Source organism: Rhinichthys klamathensis, unplaced genomic scaffold (genome assembly GCF_029890125.1).
Source record: "Rhinichthys klamathensis goyatoka isolate OS25496 unplaced genomic scaffold, OSU_Roscu_1.1 h1tg000278l_1, whole genome shotgun sequence".
Lineage (NCBI taxonomy): Eukaryota > Metazoa > Chordata > Actinopteri > Cypriniformes > Leuciscidae > Rhinichthys > Rhinichthys klamathensis.
This window is the reverse complement of record NW_026606797.1, coordinates 362,073-384,643: the sequence shown is the minus strand read 5'-3', so window position 1 is coordinate 384,643 and position 22,571 is coordinate 362,073. Positions and strand designations below refer to the sequence as shown.

Sequence of the window (22,571 nt, the reverse complement as noted above, 5' to 3'; positions counted from 1 at the left end):
TTTTTAAACGGTTAGATCACATGATAACTGTTACTTTTCTCAGCGCTGATCAGGATGGACCAATGACAGTCCGAGATTTCTTCAGCGCTTCCTGCTGTTTTGAAGGAAGCGTTAAAGCGGATGGTTTTCCGTCAAGCACTCGGTGTCATGGCGTCCTCCTGTTCGCGAGCTCTCAGGCATCATGCTTGTAAGAGTAGCAGAATATTGCGCATCCATCTGCACAATTCATGGCCTAATAGGTAAGATGAATGCACAAGAACAGGCTTACTTGCGCCTTTTTATTAAATGACATTTTTGTAATTTCCATGCATTTAAAGAAATGACTGGTTGTCTCTAGGTCATTTCAAGGGGCTGTGTATGTGTCAGCTCACGTCGCCATATGATTAATAACTTTTCAAGTTTTACCAGAATATTAAATGTTTTATTTGAATGAAATAGCTCATTATGGGGTTTGATTACAGGAGTTTTGCTCTGAATTCTGCTGCAGACCAACAACCTGCCGTTTCTTCACTAGGTTTGACAACTCATTTCTGTCTTTTAATAGGAGAATTCATGTGCTTTGTTAAATTAAGCTGCGTTCTAATCATAAATAAATCTTTTTATTATATTTTTTAGAAGAAATAGTCATTCCAAAGAAGAAAACGTGGTATGTACTGTTCTTATCAACACATGAAAGATCACTTGTGTTTTTTGTTATAACTCATTAATTCACTCACAGTCAATTCATTTGATTAATTATTTAATTTACTTATTTGACCGGACGCACAATACAGGTCTGATATTGGACTGGTTTCTACTGGTATCCCTCAGGGCTCAGTTTTAGGACCTTTACTTTTTACCTTTTTAGTCTTTATTTATTCCTGCTTGGCCAACTTTTATGAACTCTACGTTGACACACAGATCTATATTCTTTTTTTAATACACCAATTTACTATTGTTGAATTATTTTGTATTTTCTTGTATTTTTTCCTTTGCGCTTTGAGAAGCTCCTTTTAAAGGTGGGATAGAAATAAAGTTTATTATTATTATTATTATCAGGAATAAAGAGGCTGTCTTACAGGCACTGGCATCCACCGTGAACAGGGTATGTTAATCAGACAACTCCAACATCCATGTTATAAACCTATTTGTCATCTAATATCATGTAAACAAAGTTACTGTGTGTGTGTGTGTGTGTGTGTGGTCTAGGATCCTACAGGATCAGATTACAGATTCCAGGATGATCCATATCTCGCTCCAAAAACAGCATTTGACTTTGTGAGTAGCTCATAAAGATTAAACTGGCTAATCAAACCATTAGAGAAGTTCACAATCAGCATATAAATCCAAACTGGCTAACGTTACTGAATGAAATGTTGAACCCATGAAGAGGAACCAACAGAAGCTTTGAGGTGTTGATGAACTCGATCTACTCCGTCTGTGTTTTGATCATGGATCTGAATCCCATCCGGACGAAGACTTTGAGAAAAACATAATTTTCTCAGCTTTTTGCTCAAAATGTTGCCTTTTTTTTTTTTTTAAACTCACCCACATTCAAGTGTTGATAAAAAAAGAATGCTTGAAGTTAGAATAAAATGTTTTTTGTTTTTTATTGTTTTCACATATTGCATGTTCAGATATCCATACAACAAAATATTCTGTGGCCGATTTTTCAAAAACGCTGTTGGTGGCTGGCAAGTTTTTTATTTTGTTTTTTAACGCTGGCAGGGAAAGAGTTAATGTATGCTGCAAGTTGTGAACATAGATGCACATTACATGAGAACACACACTGACCTCTTTATTTCTCCCACACAGAAATTATTCTCCTTGTCCCAGGAGTCAGGCAGAAATGCTGCCAAATATTTCATCAACAAATACCCAAATTACTTCCAGAAAGACTACGCATACCCTCATATTCCCGTGAGTGTCCAGTGCTTGTGTGCGATGGTTTGCTTTGCTCATGCGTGTGTGTGAACGTTGTAAAGCATCTGCTGTGTTCTGTTGGAAGTGTCTGATGCCGGAGACTCTGGAGGCTCAGATAGAGGAGGCGTCTGAAGCTGCGCTCGCGGAGAGAGTTCACCTGAGGAAGGTCAAAGCTGCTGTGGATCTGTACGACCAGCTGCTGCAGGCCGGTGAGTGAGTGTGTGTGTGTGTTTGTGTCTGAGAGTCTGTGTCTGAGAGTCTGTGTCTGAGAGTCTGTGTCAGAGTCAGAGTCAGAGTCAGAGTCAGAGTCAGAGTCTGAGCAGAGTCAGAGTCTGAGCAGAGTCAGAGTCTGAGCAGAGTCAGAGTCTGAGCAGAGTCAGAGTCTGAGCAGAGTCAGAGTCTGAGCAGAGTCAGAGTCTGAGCAGAGTCAGAGTCTGAGCAGAGTCAGAGTCTGAGCAGAGTCAGAGTCTGAGCAGAGTCAGAGTCTGAGCAGAGTCAGAGTCTGAGCAGAGTCAGAGTCTGAGCAGAGTCAGAGTCTGAGCAGAGTCAGAGTCTGAGCAGAGTCAGAGTCTGAGCAGAGTCAGAGTCTGAGCAGAGTCAGAGTCTGAGCAGAGTCAGAGTCTGAGCAGAGTCAGAGTCTGAGCAGAGTCAGAGTCTGAGCAGAGTCAGAGTCTGAGCAGAGTCAGAGTCTGAGCAGAGTCAGAGTCTGAGCAGAGTCAGAGTCTGAGCAGAGTCAGAGTCTGAGCAGAGTCAGAGTCTGAGCAGAGTCAGAGTCTGAGCAGAGTCAGAGTCTGAGCAGAGTCAGAGTCTGAGCAGAGTCAGAGTCTGAGCAGAGTCAGAGTCTGAGCAGAGTCAGAGTCTGAGCAGAGTCAGAGTCTGAGCAGAGTCAGAGTCTGAGCAGAGTCAGAGTCTGAGCAGAGTCAGAGTCTGAGCAGAGTCAGAGTCTGAGCAGAGTCAGAGTCTGAGCAGAGTCAGAGTCTGAGCAGAGTCAGAGTCTGAGCAGAGTCAGAGTCTGAGCAGAGTCAGAGTCTGAGCAGAGTCAGAGTCTGAGCAGAGTCAGAGTCTGAGCAGAGTCAGAGTCTGAGCAGAGTCAGAGTCTGAGTCTGAGCAGAGTCAGAGTCTGAGCAGAGTCAGAGTCTGAGCAGAGTCAGAGTCTGAGCAGAGTCAGAGTCTGAGCAGAGTCAGAGTCTGAGCAGAGTCAGAGTCTGAGCAGAGTCAGAGTCTGAGCAGAGTCAGAGTCTGAGCAGAGTCAGAGTCTGAGCAGAGTCAGAGTCTGAGCAGAGTCAGAGTCTGAGCAGAGTCAGAGTCTGAGCAGAGTCAGAGTCTGAGCAGAGTCAGAGTCTGAGCAGAGTCAGAGTCTGAGCAGAGTCAGAGTCTGAGCAGAGTCAGAGTCTGAGCAGAGTCAGAGTCTGAGCAGAGTCAGAGTCTGAGCAGAGTCAGAGTCTGAGCAGAGTCAGAGTCTGAGCAGAGTCAGAGTCTGAGCAGAGTCAGAGTCTGAGCAGAGTCAGAGTCTGAGCAGAGTCAGAGTCTGAGCAGAGTCAGAGTCTGAGCAGAGTCAGAGAGTCTGAGTCTGAGAGTCTGAGTCTGAGTCTGAGAGTCTGAGTCTGAGAGTCTGAGTCTGAGAGTCTGAGTCTGAGTCTGAGAGTCTGAGTCTGAGAGTCTGAGTCTGAGAGTCTGAGTCTGAGAGTCTGAGTCTGAGAGTCTGAGTCTGAGAGTCTGAGTCTGAGAGTCTGAGTCTGAGAGTCTGAGTCTGAGAGTCTGAGTCTGAGAGTCTGAGTCTGAGAGTCTGAGTCTGAGAGTCTGAGTCTGAGAGTCTGAGTCTGAGAGTCTGAGTCTGAGAGTCTGAGTCTGAGAGTCTGAGTCTGAGAGTCTGAGTCTGAGAGTCTGAGTCTGAGAGTCTGAGTCTGAGAGTCTGAGTCTGAGAGTCTGAGTCTGAGAGTCTGAGTCTGAGAGTCTGAGTCTGAGAGTCTGAGTCTGAGAGTCTGAGTCTGAGAGTCTGAGTCTGAGAGTCTGAGTCTGAGAGTCTGAGTCTGAGAGTCTGAGTCTGAGAGTCTGAGTCTGAGAGTCTGAGTCTGAGAGTCTGAGTCTGAGAGTCTGAGTCTGAGAGTCTGAGTCTGAGTCTGAGAGTCTGAGTCTGAGAGTCTGAGTCTGAGAGTCTGAGTCTGAGAGTCTGAGAGTCTGAGAGTCTGAGTCTGAGAGTCTGAGTCTGAGAGTCTGAGTCTGAGAGTCTGAGTCTGAGTCTGAGAGTCTGAGTCTGAGAGTCTGAGTCTGAGAGTCTGAGTCTGAGAGTCTGAGTCTGAGTCTGAGAGTCTGAGTCTGAGAGTCTGAGTCTGAGTCTGAGTCTGAGAGTCTGAGTCTGAGAGTCTGAGTCTGAGAGTCTGAGTCTGAGAGTCTGAGTCTGAGAGTCTGAGTCTGAGAGTCTGAGTCTGAGAGTCTGAGTCTGAGAGTCTGAGTCTGAGTCTGAGAGTCTGAGAGTCTGAGTCTGAGAGTCTGAGTCTGAGAGTCTGAGTCTGAGAGTCTGAGTCTGAGAGTCTGAGTCTGAGAGTCTGAGTCTGAGAGTCTGAGTCTGAGAGTCTGAGTCTGAGAGTCTGAGTCTGAGTCTGAGAGTCTGAGTCTGAGAGTCTGAGTCTGAGAGTCTGAGTCTGAGAGTCTGAGTCTGAGAGTCTGAGTCTGAGAGTCTGAGTCTGAGAGTCTGAGTCTGAGAGTCTGAGTCTGAGAGTCTAAGTCTGAGTCTGAGAGTCTGAGTCTGAGAGTCTGAGTCTGAGAGTCTGAGTCTGAGAGTCTGAGTCTGAGAGTCTGAGTCTGAGTCTGAGAGTCTAAGTCTGAGTCTGAGAGTCTGAGTCTGAGAGTCTGAGTCTGAGAGTCTGAGTCTGAGAGTCTAAGTCTGAGTCTGAGAGTCTGAGTCTGAGAGTCTAAGTCTGAGTCTGAGAGTCTGAGTCTGAGAGTCTGAGTCTGAGAGTCTGAGTCTGAGAGTCTGAGTCTGAGAGTCTGAGTCTGAGTCTGAGAGTCTGAGTCTGAGTCTGAGAGTCTGAGTCTGAGAGTCTGAGTCTGAGAGTCTGAGTCTGAGTCTGAGAGTCTGAGTCTGAGAGTCTGAGTCTGAGAGTCTGAGTCTGAGTCTGAGAGTCTGAGTCTGAGAGTCTGAGTCTGAGAGTCTGAGAGTCTGAGTCTGAGAGTCTGAGTCTGAGAGTCTGAGTCTGAGAGTCTGAGTCTGAGAGTCTGAGTCTGAGAGTCTGAGTCTGAGAGTCTGAGTCTGAGAGTCTGAGTCTGAGAGTCTGAGTCTGAGTCTGAGAGTCTGAGTCTGAGAGTCTGAGTCTGAGAGTCTGAGTCTGAGAGTCTGAGAGTCTGAGTCTGAGAGTCTGAGTCTGAGAGTCTGAGTCTGAGTCTGAGAGTCTGAGTCTGAGAGTCTGAGTCTGAGAGTCTGAGAGTCTGAGTCTGAGAGTCTGAGTCTGAGTCTGAGAGTCTGAGTCTGAGAGTCTGAGTCTGAGTCTGAGAGTCTGAGTCTGAGAGTCTGAGTCTGAGAGTCTGAGTCTGAGAGTCTGAGTCTGAGTCTGAGAGTCTGAGTCTGAGAGTCTGAGTCTGAGAGTCTGAGTCTGAGAGTCTGAGTCTGAGAGTCTGAGTCTGAGAGTCTGAGTCTGAGAGTCTGAGTCTGAGAGTCTGAGTCTGAGAGTCTGAGTCTGAGAGTCTGAGTCTGAGAGTCTGAGTCTGAGTCTGAGAGTCTGAGTCTGAGAGTCTGAGTCTGAGAGTCTGAGTCTGAGTCTGAGAGTCTGAGTCTGAGTCTGAGAGTCTGAGAGTCTGAGTCTGAGAGTCTGAGTCTGAGAGTCTGAGAGTCTGAGTCTGAGAGTCTGAGTCTGAGAGTCTGAGTCTGAGAGTCTTGAGTCTGAGAGTCTGAGTCTGAGAGTCTGAGTCTGAGAGTCTGAGTCTGAGAGTCTGAGTCTGAGAGTCTGAGTCTGAGAGTCTGAGTCTGAGAGTCTGAGTCTGAGTCTGAGAGTCTGAGTCTGAGAGTCTGAGTCTGAGAGTCTGAGTCTGAGAGTCTGAGAGTCTGAGTCTGAGAGTCTGAGTCTGAGAGTCTGAGTCTGAGAGTCTGAGTCTGAGAGTCTGAGTCTGAGAGTCTGAGTCTGAGAGTCTGAGTCTGAGAGTCTGAGTCTGAGAGTCTGAGTCTGAGTCTGAGAGTCTGAGTCTGAGAGTCTGAGTCTGAGAGTCTGAGTCTGAGAGTCTGAGAGTGTGAGTCTGAGAGTGTGAGTCTGAGAGTGTGAGTCTGAGTCTGAGAGTCTGAGAGTCTGAGAGTCTGAGAGTCTGAGAGTCTGAGTCTGAGTCTGAGAGTCTGAGTCTGAGAGTCTGAGTCTGAGAGTCTGAGTCTGAGAGTCTGAGTCTGAGAGTCTGAGTCTGAGTCTGAGTCTGAGAGTCTGAGTCTGAGTCTGAGAGTCTGAGTCTGAGAGTCTGAGTCTGAGAGTCTGAGTCTGAGTCTGAGAGTCTGAGTCTGAGAGTCTGAGTCTGAGAGTCTGAGTCTGAGAGTCTGAGAGTCTGAGAGTCTGAGTCTGAGTGTCTGAGAGTCTGAGAGTCTGAGTCTGAGTCTGAGAGTCTGAGTCTGAGAGTCTGAGTCTGAGTCTGAGAGTCTGAGTCTGAGAGTCTGAGTCTGAGAGTCTGAGTCTGAGTCTGAGAGTCTGAGTCTGAGAGTCTGAGTCTGAGAGTCTGAGTCTGAGTCTGAGAGTCTGAGTCTGAGAGTCTGAGAGTCTGAGTCTGAGAGTCTGAGTCTGAGAGTCTGAGAGTCTGAGTCTGAGTGTCTGAGAGTCTGAGTCTGAGAGTCTGAGTCTGAGAGTCTGAGTCTGAGAGTCTGAGTCTGAGAGTCTGAGTCTGAGTGTCTGAGTGTCTGAGAGTCTGAGTGTCTGAGAGTCTGAGTGTCTCTGAGTCTGAGAGTCTGAGAGTCTGAGTCTGAGAGTCTGAGTCTGAGAGTCTGAGTCTGAGAGTCTGAGTCTGAGAGTCTGAGTCTGAGTGTCTGAGAGTCTGAGTCTGAGAGTCTGAGAGTCTGAGTCTGAGAGTCTGAGTCTGAGAGTCTGAGTCTGAGAGTCTGAGTCTGAGAGTCTGAGTCTGAGAGTCTGAGAGTCTGAGTCTGAGAGTCTGAGTCTGAGAGTCTGAGAGTCTGAGTCTGAGAGTCTGAGTCTGAGAGTCTGAGTCTGAGAGTCTGAGTCTGAGAGTCTGAGTCTGAGAGTCTGAGTCTGAGAGTCTGAGAGTCTGAGAGTCTGAGAGTCTGAGTCTGAGTCTGAGAGTCTGAGTCTGAGAGTCTGAGAGTCTGAGTCTGAGAGTCTGAGTCTGAGAGTCTGAGTCTGAGTCTGAGAGTCTGAGTCTGAGAGTCTGAGTGTCTGAGAGTCTGAGAGTCTGAGTGTCTGAGAGTCTGAGAGTGTGAGTCTGAGTCTGAGAGTCTGAGTCTGAGAGTCTGAGAGTCTGAGTCTGAGAGTCTGAGTCTGAGAGTGTGAGTCTGAGAGTCTGAGTCTGAGAGTCTGAGAGTCTGAGTCTGAGAGTCTGAGTCTGAGAGTCTGAGTCTGAGAGTCTGAGAGTCTGAGTCTGAGTCTGAGTCTGTGTCTGTGTCTGTGTCTGTGTCTGAGTCTGAGTCTGTGTCTGAGTCTGTGTCTGAGTCTGAGGCTGTGTCTGAGTTTGTGTCTGTGTCTGTGTCTGTGTCTGAGTCTGTGTCTGTGTCTGAGTCTGTGTCTGAGTCTGAGTCTGAGAGTGTGAGTCTGAGAGTGTGAGTCTGAGAGTGTGAGTCTGAGAGTGTGAGTCTGAGAGTCTGAGTCTGAGAGTCTGAGAGTGTGAGTCTGAGAGTCTGAGTCTGAGAGTCTGAGTCTGAGAGTCAGAGTCTGAGAGTCAGAGTCTGAGAGTCTGAGAGTCTGAGTCTGAGAGTCTGAGAGTGTGAGTCTGAGTCTGAGAGTCTGAGAGTCTGAGTCTGAGAGTCTGAGAGTCTGAGTCTGAGTCTGAGTCTGAGAGTCTGAGTCTGTGTCTGTGTCTGTGTCTGAGTCTGTGTCTGAGTCTGTGTCTGAGTCTGTGTCTGAGTCTGAATCTGTGTCTGAGTCTGTGTCTGTGTCTGAGTCTGTGTCTGAGTCTGTGTCTGTGTCTGTGTCTGTGTCTGAGTCTGAGTCTGAGTCTGTGTCTGAGTCTGAGTCTGAGAGTGTGAGTCTGAGAGTGTGAGTCTGAGAGTGTGAGTCTGAGAGTCTGAGTCTGAGAGTCAGAGTCTGAGAGTCTGAGTCTGAGAGTCTGAGAGTCTGAGTCTGAGAGTCTGAGTCTGAGAGTCTGAGTCTGAGAGTCTGAGTCTGAGAGTCTGAGTCTGAGAGTCTGAGTCTGAGAGTCTGAGTCTGTGTCTGTGTCTGAGTCTGTGTCTGAGTCTGAGTCTGAGTCTGTGTCTGAGTCTGTGTCTGAGTCTGTGTCTGAGTCTGTGTCTGAGTCTGTGTCTGAGTCTGTGTCTGAGTCTGTGTCTGAGTCTGTGTCTGTGTCTGAGTCTGTGTCTGAGTCTGTGTCTGTGTCTGAGTCTGTGTCTGTGTCTGAGTCTGTGTCTGTGTCTGTGTCTGAGTCTGAGAGTCTGAGTCTGAGTCTGTGTCTGAGTCTGTGTTTTGAGTCTGAGTCTGTGTCTGAGTCTGTGTCTGAGTCTGAGTCTGTGTCTGAGTCTGTGTCTGAGTCTGTGTCTGTGTCTGTGTCTGAGTCTGAGTCTGTGTCTGAGTCTGTGTCTGTGTCTGAGTCTGAGTCTGAGTCTGAGTCTGTGTCTGTGTCTGTGTCTGAGTCTGTGTCTGAGTCTGTGTCTGAGTCTGTGTCTGAGTCTGTGTCTGAGTCTGAGTCTGTGTCTGAGTCTGAGTCTGTGTCTGTGTCTGTGTCTGTGTCTGAGTCTGTGTCTGTGTCTGAGTCTGAGTCTGAGTCTGAGAGTCTGAGTCTGAGAGTCTGAGTCTGTGTCTGAGTCTGAGTCTGTGTCTGAGTCTGAGTCTGAGTCTGAGTCTGTGTCTGTGTCTGTGTCTGAGTCTGTGTCTGAGTCTGTGTCTGAGTCTGTGTCTGAGTCTGTGTCTGAGTCTGAGTCTGTGTCTGAGTCTGAGTCTGTGTCTGTGTCTGAGTCTGTGTCTGAGTCTGTGTCTGAGTCTGAGAGTCTGAGTCTGAGAGTCTGAGTCTGTGTCTGTGTCTGAGTCTGTGTCTGAGTCTGAGTCTGTGTCTGAGTCTGTGTCTGAGTCTGAGAGTCTGAGTCTGAGTCTGAGAGTCTGTGTCTGTGTCTGAGTCTGTGTCTGAGTCTGAGTCTGTGTCTGTGTCGGAGTCTGTGTCTGAGTCTGTCTGAGTCTGTGTCTGAGTCTGTGTCTGAGTCTGAGTCTGAGTCTGTGTCTGAGTCTGTGTCTGTGTCTGAGTCTGTGTCTGAGTCTGTGTCTGAGTCTGTGTCTGAGTCTGAGTCTGAGTCTGTGTCTGAGTCTGTGTCTGAGTCTGTGTCTGAGTCTGTGTCTGTGTCTGTGTCTGAGTCTGTGTCTGAGTCTGAGTCTGTGTCTGAGTCTGAGTCTGTGTCTGAGTCTGAGTCTGTGTCTGAGTCTGAGTCTGTGTCTGAGTCTGAGTCTGTGTCTGTGTCTGAGTCTGTGTCTGAGTCTGTGTCTGTGTCTGAGTCTGTGTCTGAGTCTGTGTCTGAGTCTGTGTCTGAGTCTGTGTCTGAGTCTGTGTCTGTGTCTGTGTCTGAGTCTGTGTCTGAGTCTGTGTAGTGTCTGAGTCTGTGTCTGAGTCTGTGTCTGAGTCTGTGTCTGAGTCTGAGTCTGTGTCTGAGTCTGTGTCTGAGTCTGTGTCTGTGTCTGAGTCTGTGTCTGTGTCTGTGTCTCTGTCTGTGTCTGAGTCTGTGTCTGAGTCTGAGTCTGAGTCTGTGTCTGAGTCTGTGTCTGAGTCTGTGTCTGAGTCTGTGTCTGAGTCTGTGTCTGAGTCTGAGTCTGTGTCTGAGTCTGTGTCTGAGTCTGAGTCTGTGTCTGAGTCTGTGTCTGAGTCTGTGTCTGAGTCTGTGTCTGAGTCTGTGTCTGTGTCTGAGTCTGAGTCTGTGTCTGAGTCTGTGTCTGAGTCTGAGTCTGAGTCTGAGTCTGTGTCTGAGTCTGTCTGTGTCTGTGTCTGAGTCTGAGTCTGAGTCTGTGTCTGAGTCTGAGTCTGAGTCTGTGTCTGTGTCTGAGTCTGTGTCTGAGTCTGAGTCTGTGTCTGTGTCTGAGTCTGAGTCTGAGTCTGTGTCCGAGTCCGAGTCCGTGTCCGTGTCCGAGTCCGAGTCCGTGTCCGTGTCCGAGTCTGTGTCTGAGTCTGTGTCTGTGTCTGAGTCTGTGTCTGAGTCTGTGTCTGAGTCTGAGTCTGTGTCTGAGTCTGTGTGTGTGTCTGAGTCTGAGTCTGTGTCTGAGTCTGTGTCTGAGTCTGTGTCTGAGTCTGTGTCTGAGTCTGAGTCTGAGTCTGTGTCTGAGTCTGTGTCTGAGTCTGTGTCTGAGTCTGAGTCTGAGTCTGTGTCTGTGTCTGTGTCTGAGTCTGAGTCTGTGTCTGTGTCTGTGTCTGAGTCTGTGTCTGTGTCTGAGTCTGTGTCTGTGTCTGAGTCTGTGTCTGAGTCTGTGTCTGAGTCTGTGTCTGAGTCTGTGTCTGAGTCTGTGTCTGTGTCTGTGTCTGAGTCTGTGTCTGAGTCTGTGTCTGTGTCTGAGTCTGTGTCTGTGTCTGTGTCTGAGTCTGTGTCTGTGTCTGAGTCTGTGTCTGTGTCTGAGTCTGTGTCTGAGTCTGTGTCTGTGTCTGAGTCTGAGTCTGTGTCTGTGTCTGAGTCTGTGTCTGTGTCTGTGTCTGAGTCTGTGTCTGAGTCTGTGTCTGAGTCTGTGTCTGTGTCTGAGTCTGTGTCTGTGTCTGAGTCTGTGTCTGAGTGAGTGTCTGAGTGTCTGTGTCTGTGAGTCTGTTTCTGACTGATGACGAGTGTGTTGTGTGCAGGTACACCAGTGTCTTTGGACGTGACGAATGAGCTGTTAGAGCTGATCTGCTTCTATGGAGACCGTGATCCTGCACAAGAGAACATCCCAGAACAGAGGACTGAAGAGACGGTAAGGCCTCTCACACCATAAAACTCTGTTTGAGATGCTCTGTTGCTATATATATATATATACATTTTTATTTTATTTTGTTGCAATTCTTTTGGAGATTATTTTATTTATTTTATTTAACTTTTAAATTAGTAGATTTGATCAATTAATAATAAATAAATAGTAATTTAAGCAACAATGGAGAATATGAGGAGAATAATCAACATTCAAGCAGGAAAACCTGTTCTAGTAGAGCCAAAAAACAAGACTCTTTAAAAAAAAAAAAAGATCCTCTTTTACATAGTTTCAGCTCTAAAATCAGTTTGGATTAAATAAATAATAAAAACTAAATATGACTATTGAACCGATGATAGTGCTGAGTTTTATTAAACCAACGAGCCTTCTGAGACCTTGTGTAATGGTGATTTTCTCCACCGTATGTCCATGGACTCCTCTTACCCCGGGAAACCGCAGGAGGACGTCCAGGATGAGCCGCAGGCTAGCAAAGCAAGAGGAGCAAAAGCCTCAGACGTACTGAAGTTCCCCTGGAAGTGAGTGACTGTGGTTTTCTGATCAAACCTGTTCTATACACTACAGGTCTACAGGTTGGAAATAAGATTGTTTTATGTTTTTGAAAGAAGTCTCTTCTGCTCACCAAGGCTGCATTTATTTGATTGAAAATGCAGTAAATACATTCATATTGTGAAATATTATTATTCCAGTGTAAATCAGCTGTTTTCTATGTGAATATATAGTAAAGTGTAATTTATTCCTGTGATCAAAGCTGTATTTCCAGCATCATTACTCCAGTCTTCAGTGTCACATGATCCTTCAGAAATCACTCTAATATGATGATCTGATGCTCAAGAAACATTTATGATTATTATCAGTGTTGAAAACCATTGTGCTGATTCTTATTTTGTGGAAACCGTGATACACTACCATCAAAAATATTTGGTTAATAATATCTTAATAAAAATTTAATTGATACTTTTATTCAGCAAGGATGCATCAAATTGATCAAAAGTGACAGTAAAGACATTTATAATATTACAAATGATCATGTGACACTGAAGACTTGAGTAATGATGCTGAACATGATGCTTTTTTCTGATTCAAATGTGAACAAAATAATCCTAAGTATTGAACAATGTTGACCGGAAGTGTGTCTGCATAACCATACTAACTCGAGATGATAGTGTCGTGTCATAAGAGGCTGTTTTCCTCTGTTCCCCCACAGAGAGAATAATAATGCTGAGCGAATCTTTGCGCTGCTGTCCGAGCCGAACACGCGCTCATACAGCGCTCTGATCCGGGGCATGGTGAAGGTAACGTGTGCGGGAGCTTCTGCTCATGCTCTTCTCTCAGGGATGCTCGGTATATCCGCCAGCATATCGCTATCGCCCGATATATGTTCATTTCCATGTTATCGGCCCGATAAGAACATTTGGCCGATATATTAAAGCTGATAATGTAATATCTCCTTCAGCTGAGACTCTTCAGATCAACATGATGGTTCTGAATTGCTTGAAATATGAGTGGAATCACTTCATAAAAGGAAAATACAGTTCAGTGCTGTATTACAAGTCTATAATATAAGCTTCATATGATTATAATTGTGTGTTTGGGACTCGGCTTTAAAGGTGAGCCTTTTGTTTGTGTAATCAGGCTCTCAAAAATTACATACAAATTTGGATTCAGATTTATCGGCCAATATATCGGTTATCGGCTTTCAAATATGAAGAATTATCGGCCGGAATTGGTGCATCTCTAGCTTCTCCACTAGTTTGACGGCTGAAGACTGTGTGTGTGCTTGATTTGACAGTATGGCGCTTACTCGAAGGCGTTCAGCACGTACACGGACCTGCTGAACAACCGGCTGACGGGTGAGGGCTGCTCTATGCTTTAGATAATAACTATATTTCAATAACTGGATTTAGTTCTTTAAAGAAGATTGGCTTTTTGTTCCTGTAGCCGATGTGCACATCTTCAACGCCCTGATCGCAGCCGCCCCAGACGCACAAGAGAAGTACAATGAGAAATGGGAGCTGATGGTGGTACGTGACTTGTGATTTTGTTGCAAAGCCACTTTCTTTTTGTTGTTGTTATTTTATGTTTATTTTTGATAATTCATACGAGTACAATAACTATATTTCTGTTTACATATAGTGCTATAGTGCAATCACAAAGTGTGTTTACCAAGACAAATATGTACAATTACCTGTGTTTTTAAATCTAAATTGTACTCCAGATTTGTTAAATTGTTTTAAAGTATAATCCCCCCCCCCCCCCCCCTTTTACAAATAAAGAAAAAAAGAAAGTTAAATAAAACAAAATGAATGAGGGTAAAAGAAAACAATAATAAAAAAAGGTAACTATGTACATCCAGGTCCTAATTAAATTCCATCCTTAACAACCTCAAATTACTTATTATTATAATTTCAAATGATTTATGAGAATTATTATTAAACACACATGCAAAAATACATTATTAACATATATATTAATCTTCATCTATTTATGTATTGCAGCAAAATCTGCCATTCCTTCTGATACATATTCAACCCATTTCCTCAATTTTTCCAGAAAAACATCATCAATCTTCAAATTAACAAAAAACGTGATCTTTTCCATCATATAAATCTCTATGGTCACATCTACCCATGAACATGGAGAGGTTACACTATAACTGACAGCTGTTAAAGTATATTACAGTGTTTCTCATACATTGGTTCACAATATCAACACTGCCTTTTGGAGAACCTCTTTGTGGCGGGCTTTGCCATCGCTGAATAAACATGAGCACTGCACGCTTCACAGTCAAAAGTGTTTTATATGTGTGTGTCTGAAGGGAACTGACTGTCTTTAGAGAAGTTTCGATGCTATTTTCATTTAGTCTCTCCTGATAAAGCCGCTCCTACAGCGCCTCCTGCTGGACCTCTCTGTAAACCGCATCATTCTGTGTGTCCTTGCAAACCTGTATTAATACTAGTGTGGATTTTCCTACAATATTCACTCATGACAGTAAAATAGGGCGTTCTAAGCCAATCTAATGAAGCCGGTGTGATTTTGAAAAATACTGTGATGTAAATGTTTGGTCATACGCCCAGCACCAGCCCATCTGCAAAGCCAGCTTGTGCATCTGTGTGTGTGTGTGTGTTGCAGGATCTCCTGAAGCAGATGGCGGAGCAGAAGGTCAAGCCGAACCTCCTGACGTTTAACGCCGTCCTGAAGGCTTTGAGACGCTGTGGCTCCCTGGGAAAGTCTCAGGCCTTTCCTGTGATCAGCGAGATGAAGGCTCTCAAGATCGGTCCGATGAGTGATGCGCATTTATTCCGGCTTCTGCAGAAATGAAGTGGTGTATGCTTATTTATTTTGGTGTAACTGATTGTTGTTCTTCTGATTGCAGAGCCCTGTCTGGCCTCTTACGGGCACGTGCTCAACATATTTTATAAAACAGGTCATTTGATGTCTTACAATACCAATTCTCTAAATAAATGAGCTTGTATATTATGCATACTTGTACACGCAAACTCAGGATCATGCATTTCCCATCATGCTTTGCTCTGCAGGTGCCACAGTTCAGGGCCAAAAAGACATTCTACAGGAAGTGATGTACGAGGTGTCGGGGAAGAGCTTCGCCCCACAGGACCCGGATGATGGTATCTGCTTATTACTACCGTGGGGTTTGCTGAATAGGGCCTGTCCTAATACACACACTTCTGCTCTTAGCACTCGAACACTTGTCCATTTACATGATGTATTTCCTGTATTTGGCCCAAGTGTTCGAGTGGGCGTGAAGACTGCAAGTGTGCCAAAGGTTAAAGGTTTTACAGAGCTTTATTTACACATTTTTATTTTCAGTACGTCGCACTTAATTTTTTTTCTAAATGTCTGTTCAGTAACAGATGATAACATGTAATTGTGGTGCTTCTCATTAAGTGATTAAAAAGATGTTACAAATGTTTTACAAAATACAATTACTAATCTCTGCACAACAGCGCAATCATAACAGACTGGGTCATCTGACCAATCAGAGCAGAGTAGACCAATCACAGCAGACTGGGCCATCTGACCAATCAGAGCAGAGTAGACCAATCACAACAGACTGGGCCATCTGACCAATCAGAGCAGAGTAGACCAATCACAACAGACTGGGTCATCTGACCAATCAGAGCAGAGTAGACCAATCACAGCAGACTGGGTCATCTGACCAATCAGAGCAGAGTAGACCAATCACAACAGACTGGGTCATCTGACCAATCAGAGCAGAGTAGACCAATCACAGCAGACTGGGTCATCTGACCAATCAGAGCAGAGTAGACCAATCACAGCAGACTGGGTCATCTGACCAATCAGAGCAGAGTAGACCAATCACAGCAGACTGGGCCATCTGACCAATCAGAGCAGAGTAGACCAATCACAACAGACTGGGCCATCTGACCAATCAGAGCAGAGTAGACCAATCACAACAGACTGGGTCATCTGACCAATCAGAGCAGAGTAGACCAATCACAGCAGACTGGGTCATCTGACCAATCAGAGCAGAGTAGACCAATCATAACAGACTGGGTCATCCGACCAATCAGAGCAGAGTAGACCAATCATAACAGACTGGGTCATCTGACCAATCGGAGCAGAGTAGACCAATCACAACAGACTGGGCCATATGACCAATCAGAGCAGAGTAGACCAATCACAGCAGACTGGGTCATCTGACCAATCAGAGCAGAGTAGACCAATCACAGCAGACTGGGTCATCTGACCAATCAGAGCAGAGCAGACCAATCATAACAGACTGGGTCATCTGACCAATCGGAGCAGAGTAGACCAATCACAGCAGACTGGGTCATCTGACCAATCACAACAGACTGGGTCATCTGACCAATCAGAGCAGAGCAGACCAATCATAACAGACTGGGTCATCTGACCAATCGGAGCAGAGTAGACCAATCACAGCAGACTGGGTCATCTGACCAATCACAACAGACTGGGTCATCTGACCAATCAGAGCAGAGTAGACCAATCACAACAGACTGGACCATCTGACCAATCAGAGTAGAGTAGACCAATCACAACAGACTGGGTCGTCTGACCAATCAGAGCAGAGTAGACCAATCACAGCAGACTGGGTCATCTGACCAATCAGAGCAGAGTAGACCAATCATAACAGACTGGGTCATCTGACCAATCGGAGCAGAGTAGACCAATCACAGCAGACTGGGTCATCTGACCAATCACAACAGACTGGGTCATCTGACCAATCAGAGCAGAGTAGACCAATCACAACAGACTGGGCCATCTGACCAATCAGAGCAGAGTAGACCAATCACAGCAGACTGGGTCATCTGACCAATCACAACAGACTGGGTCATCTGACCAATCAGAGCAGAGTAGACCAATCACAACAGACTGGGTCATCTGACCAATCAGAGCAGAGTAGACCAATCACAGCAGACTGGGTCATCTGACCAATCACAACAGACTGGGTCGTCTGACCAATCAGAGCAGAGTAGACCAATCACAGCAGACTGGGTCATCTGACCAATCAGAGCAGAGTAGACCAATCATAACAGACTGGGTCATCTGACCAATCGGAGCAGAGTAGACCAATCACAGCAGACTGGGTCATCTGACCAATCACAACAGACTGGGTCATCTGACCAATCAGAGCAGAGTAGACCAATCACAACAGACTGGGCCATCTGACCAATCAGAGCAGAGTAGACCAATCACAGCAGACTGGGTCATCTGACCAATCACAAATGACTGGGTCATCTGACCAATCAGAGCAGAGTAGACCAATCACAACAGACTGGGTCATCTGACCAATCAGAGCAGAGTAGACCAATCACAGCAGACTGGGTCATCTGACCAATCACAACAGACTGGGTCATCTGACCAATCAGAGCAGAGTAGACCAATCATAACAGACTGGGTCATCTGACCAATCGGAGCAGAGTAGACCAATCACAGCAGACTGGGTCATCTGACCAATCACAACAGACTGGGTCATCTGACCAATCGGAGCAGAGTAGACCAATCACAGCAGACTGGGTCATCTGACCAATCACAGCAGACTGGGTCATCTGACCAATCACAGCAGACTGGGTCATCTGACCAATCAGAGCAGAGTAGACCAATCACAACAGACTGGGTCATCTGACCAATCAGAGTAGAGTAGACCAATCACAACAGACTGGGTCATCTGACCAATCAGAGCAGAGTAGACCAATCACAGCAGACTGGGTCATCTGACCAATCACAACAGACTGGGTCATCTGACCAATCAGAGCAGAGTAGACCAATCACAGCAGACTGGGTCATCTGACCAATCACAACAGACTGGGTCATCTGACCAATCAGAGCAGAGTAGACCAATCACAGCAGACTGGGTCATCTGACCAATCACAACAGACTGGGTCATCTGACCAATCAGAGCAGAGTAGACCAATCACAACAGACTGGGTCATCTGACCAATCAGAGCAGAGTAGACCAATCACAACAGACTGAGTCATCTAATCAATCAGAGCAGAGTAGACCAATCACAACAGACTGGGCCATCTGACCAATCAGAGCAGAGTAGACCAATCACAACAGACTGGGTCATCTGACCAATCGGAGCAGAGTAGACCAATCACAGCAGACTGGGTCATCTGACCAATCAGAGCAGAGTAGACCAATCACAGCAGACTGGGTCATCTGACCAATCACAACAGACTGGGCCATCTGACCAATCAGAGCAGAGTAGACCAATCACAGCAGACTTGGCCATCTGACCAATCAGAGCAGAGTAGACCCAATCTGACCAATCAGAGCAGAGCAGGCTCTTGGAAAGGCGGGGTTTAGAGTCCGAATCCTTTATCGAACTGTTTCAGACTGTGAGAATAGAGCTGATGCTGCAGTGGATGTTATGAGAAGGTTAAAGTGTTCATTGGCATTTAGCACACATGTGATTCGTCTTGCACACTTACTTCCTGTCACACGAATGCGCTTTCAATTGGCCAACACCGCAAGTGTGTGTATCAGGACTGACCCTAAGCTTTACACGTCTGCATGTGTCGATGCCTCCACAGTCTCTCTGATCACGCCTGTGTTGCTTGTGTTTCAGCACAGTTCTTCATCACTGCCATGAGAATCGTAAGTGCGCTTGAACATGACGCCGCTTTGTGCTTTATGCCACATGATTCTGAAGCGTGACCCTGTGTGGCGTCTCTGTCTACAGTGTCTCGAGACCAAGGACATGGAGCAGGCGTACAGAGTCCACAGGCTGCTGGGAGTCGGGGAGAACTGGAGACTCATGGGAAATGATGTAAAACGGAGCATCTACTAGTGAGTATATTCCTGCAAACTAAAAACCTACGGATCAGCTTTACCTTATGATGTTTCAGTCTTTTTGAATGGAAGTGCTTCCCATAATTCAGAACGCAGTAAGCTCGTCAGGAGTAAGGTGGAACGGTGTGTGTGTGTGTGTGTGTGTGTGTGTTTCAGCGCGCGCTTCTTCAGCCTGCTCTGCCTGATGGAGCATGTTGACGTGGTGATGAAGTGGTACAGAGATCTGATTCCCTCAGTGAGTAACACACACTCATGCACTGCTTCATGTGAACGCACACAGGATGTGACATCATTGATCTGGTTTCAGGTGTACTACCCCAATTCTAACGTCATGACGGATCTACTGCGAGCGCTGGATACCGACAACAGATTAGAACTCATCCCGCAGATATGGAAAGGTGATTGAGTGATTTATGTATTATGGGCCGAGCACTGGTCAGCTACTCTTCTTCTCTTGAGCCTTCGGCATCCCATAGATCCGCTTGTGGGAACGCTGTGAGATTTGGCACACAGATAGAGGACCGTCTGAACATTAACTACAGCCAATTTGGAGTCTCTAACTCAATCCCTGTAGCGCCACCACCTGTTCAAAGTTGCACTCATTTATGCTAATAACCTTTGAACCATCATTTTCATATTCCGCCATTTTGGGAATTTCTGAAAAATAACTTTTTCACGAATTAAATTTTTGTGAAAATTGAACCAGATCATCTTCAGACCATTGTGACAAAAAGTTATGGAATTCAAGTTTATTCGTCAAACTGTTCTAGAATATCACATGAACGAATGTGATGAAGAGCACGCCGGAGTGAACGTGAGGCTATATCTCCACAACGCTTCAGCGTGTTCTGACCAAACTTGGTGTGTGTTATGACAACCACGACTTGAGGATACCTGCACAATTTGGGCACAGTGCCACCTAGTGGTCAGGAGATATGGAAAAAACTTCTGAACAGTTTGGCCAAAAATCATCATAAATCAAAACAGTTGACAGACAGTGGTTGGAGAACGCCTTTTAAAGTCCCCCTGTAGTCAATAATCGTATCCCTTAAAACTCATCAAACGACATATTTAAACATTTCATGTCTTCAAATATCTTGAATGTAACTCGACACCCTTGCCTCGTTTAGTATGCGCGGCTCTATGAATATGCAAATGAGCCCCGCCTCCACTCACTCACTCAGCTCAGAGATCCACTGGTTGACGATCACACGTTGACCTGATTGGTTACAAGGTCGTTTGTGACGTCAGAAACACCAGCGATTTCAAACCGTGTTTTTGAGACTGTCTTTGGTTCACTGCAGTTTTAAGCAGAAAATACTCAGCAATGCTGTCGACTTATGAACTTACACATGGTGTGTCTTAAAGCGTATTAAAAACACCACATAGACACATAAACAACATTAAAAGCTGGATTTACACCACAGGGGGACTTTAAAACCTGCAGACTCCAGAATTTTGCCACAGGAACATGTGACATGTTTCCAGAAATGTGGGACAATTTATAGAGCCTAGCCACTATAAGAGCATCAATATTAAACACTATTACTTTACCAAAAATCATACTTTACTTTACATTATCATCATTCACATTAAATCTTAAATAGTCACTTGGGTCTAATGTTCGCTACGTCAGAATTTATTTGGCAAATGCGTTTCTATTCACATGAACTCTTTTTCGCACATTTCAAAAACCACCTCAAGCGAGCGTAAAAACTTACCGGTAATGCAAATTAATATTTTTTTTAATTTAATTTGGTGTTTCATCACTTGTTTCTGATGCGACACTTCAAAATGCGCATAAAAACAGAGTAATGGAAACCGCTATTCATCAGTCACAGCGCCACCTATTGGTCAAAAGTGATTAGATCGTATTACTAGTGTTTCTATCTAAGATTTTTCAGCAATTTTGACTAAAATAATCTAAAATATCTTTAATGGTCTTATGCTCCCAGCTGATGAATGATAAAAACATTGACAGCCAATCAGAATGCATCCTGCTTTAAAGCGGCAGACGACACAACTGCACCGCTTCTGATAAACCGAACAGTGTTGTGCATTGGTGTGAGCGCTCGTATAGTCATGGCTGTTGGTTTGATCAGGCCAGTGGTCTCTGGAGAGGTGTTGTCTGTCTGTATGGTGTTTTATTCTGGCATCACATCGACTCAAAGCATCATCAGTATCATTATCAATAATGTGTTGCTGCACAGATATCAAAGCGCTGGGCCACGCGAACAGACAGAAGCTGGTGGAGGATCTGCTGGCACTGATGGCCAGAGAAACACACAGTGCGCAGGTACAGCCGCATCACCAGCTCACCTCAACTCACTTTTATTTAGATGTACAGTACAATACAATGCATTGTCATTGGAAGCCAATCTCTCCTCTTCTTTTTTATTAGTTATTTTAGAAATGCATGAATGAGTTTGCATATGTAGTGTGTATGTCAGTGTGGGTCTGCAGTAATGGTGTGTGTGTGTGTGTGTCAGGTGCAGGACTCGCTGGCCGACTGTGCGCTGGACATTAGGAGCATGTACAGCACCGGTGACCGAGGGAAGGCCCAGATGAGCTGGACGGCCGGTTCTCTCAGCGACGTCATCTCCGTCCTGCTCGCGGCTCACAGGACACCGGACGCCTGGTAACTGGGGCTGTCGCTAGATATCGCTATACAAATATGCATCAATATGTATCGTGGAAAATGAAAATTACCAAAGTGAAAAAATTCAGGTTTTCAGAGTTGTAGTGTCAGTACTGCATTACACTACTGTATATAATGTTGAATATAATGTATAATAATGCACTGGGGGAATGTGTGTGTGTGCTGATAATGCCAGATGTCTGACGTTACCAGTAAAAGTGGCCGACATTATTATAAATATATCTAGTCAGTGACAGAGATCAAGCATATTCATCTACAATAATTCAGTGTTTTCATCTTCAGAATCATGAATATTGTTATTCTGGAGTCTCTATTGTCCTGTGCTTTGGGTTTCAGCACCGAGTCCAAGAATATTCATTCACACACACAATGCAATATCAAATTTAGCATTTTAATCAAGTTAATTTTCTGTTAATCGTTTATCATATGTCTTGGAGTATCGCGATAATATGGTATCGTGAGTTGAGTATCGTGATATGTGTCGAATCGTGACATGAGTGTGTCGGTACACCCCTACTGGTAACGTCATTTATGGGATTCTGTAATGTGAATAAAACTCAGATCTGTTATTTTTCACTTCTCTTCATTCAGGGAGACACTGAAACTCTTCAAAACCCACAATAGAGTTCCCAGGTGAGATCCCGCTCATTCCCATGACTCTTCCAGGCATTTGTGATTTTGCTTCACAAGCATCAAGATGTTTATAATGTGCCAATATGGATCACTAGAAAATGGATATTGACTAGAAGTTAATGTAGCAATGTTTGCCCCGTGCACTGTAACTGAAATGTTTTATTTCATGTCCTGATGTGTTCAAACTAATGGACACCCTCCAGTCTCTCTCTCTTCAATCCAACACTGAGTGACTTAAACTGCAGTTCCTCCACTGGCCACTAGAGGCCGGCTGCAGAAGAGAGTCAATCCCATAAACCCGCATGTTAAAATGACCAACTTTACAGCAGAAAAACACATGTTTACCGCCTGGTGCAAAAAGTGGTTTTGGTCTATATAGCTAATTTTGCCCTTCATGAAAACTGTGAAGGGGGTGAATTTTTTAATAACTCATTCGTTTAAATTATATTAAACCTTAAAGTTGTGCATAATTAAGGGCGTGGCCACTTGAGTGACAGGTGGATTGCTCTGATGTCACTACTAGCCGTTTGTCTGCTAGCGTTAGCGTCACGTCACCTCAGCTAATCCGCCTCGCTGCACATTTACGGTTATCAAAGATGGCTCCGCCCACTTTAGGCTTCATAATGCTCTTCAGAAACACTATGGGTGACGTCACGCACACTACGATCATATGTTATACAGTCTCTGGTTCAGACGAACGTGTGTTGTGTTTGTGTGTCAGTGTGGATCTGCTGAACCGGTTCCTGACGTGTGTGAAGGAGAGCGGGGATGTGGATCAGGCCGTGGAGCTGGTGAAGATCTCCGCTGGCTTCTGTCTGCCCGACACACACACACTCATCCACAGGATCCAGCAGGAGTTCGAGCTCTCGCCGGAGCACAGGTACGTCTCGCCCGCCGTGACGCCTCAGGGGAATCAGGAGATTCAAGACTGTGACTGTGATCTGGTCCTCTTGCAGGAGCATCTTGTCTGATCTGGAGACTCAGACCTTCAGCAGCGATTAAACCCCGAGGCTGCGGA

General features: G+C 45.4%; 1 protein-coding gene across 2 annotated transcripts; it reads left to right on the top strand.

The window, feature by feature from the left end:
* The first annotated feature begins 120 nt into the window (after window positions 1-120).
* On the top strand, window positions 121-22,571 carry ptcd3 (pentatricopeptide repeat domain 3). 2 transcript variants are annotated; one of them, XM_056268945.1, is made up of 24 exons: window positions 121-239; window positions 462-514; window positions 616-646; window positions 1,039-1,084; window positions 1,189-1,257; window positions 1,795-1,899; window positions 1,988-2,111; window positions 10,837-10,946; window positions 11,403-11,476; window positions 12,166-12,253; window positions 12,751-12,811; window positions 12,900-12,982; window positions 14,091-14,235; window positions 14,335-14,385; window positions 14,498-14,587; window positions 18,038-18,066; window positions 18,152-18,258; window positions 18,418-18,496; window positions 18,569-18,659; window positions 20,472-20,557; window positions 20,751-20,899; window positions 21,512-21,553; window positions 22,275-22,433; window positions 22,510-22,571. In XM_056268945.1, exons 1-24 carry the CDS (start codon window positions 121-123, stop codon window positions 22,553-22,555), a joined length of 2,037 nt encoding a protein of 678 aa, XP_056124920.1. In that variant the 3' UTR covers window positions 22,556-22,571. The 2 variants fall into 2 exon arrangements, with proteins under 2 accessions (XP_056124920.1, XP_056124919.1); XM_056268944.1 differs by having other exon boundaries at window positions 11,400-11,476.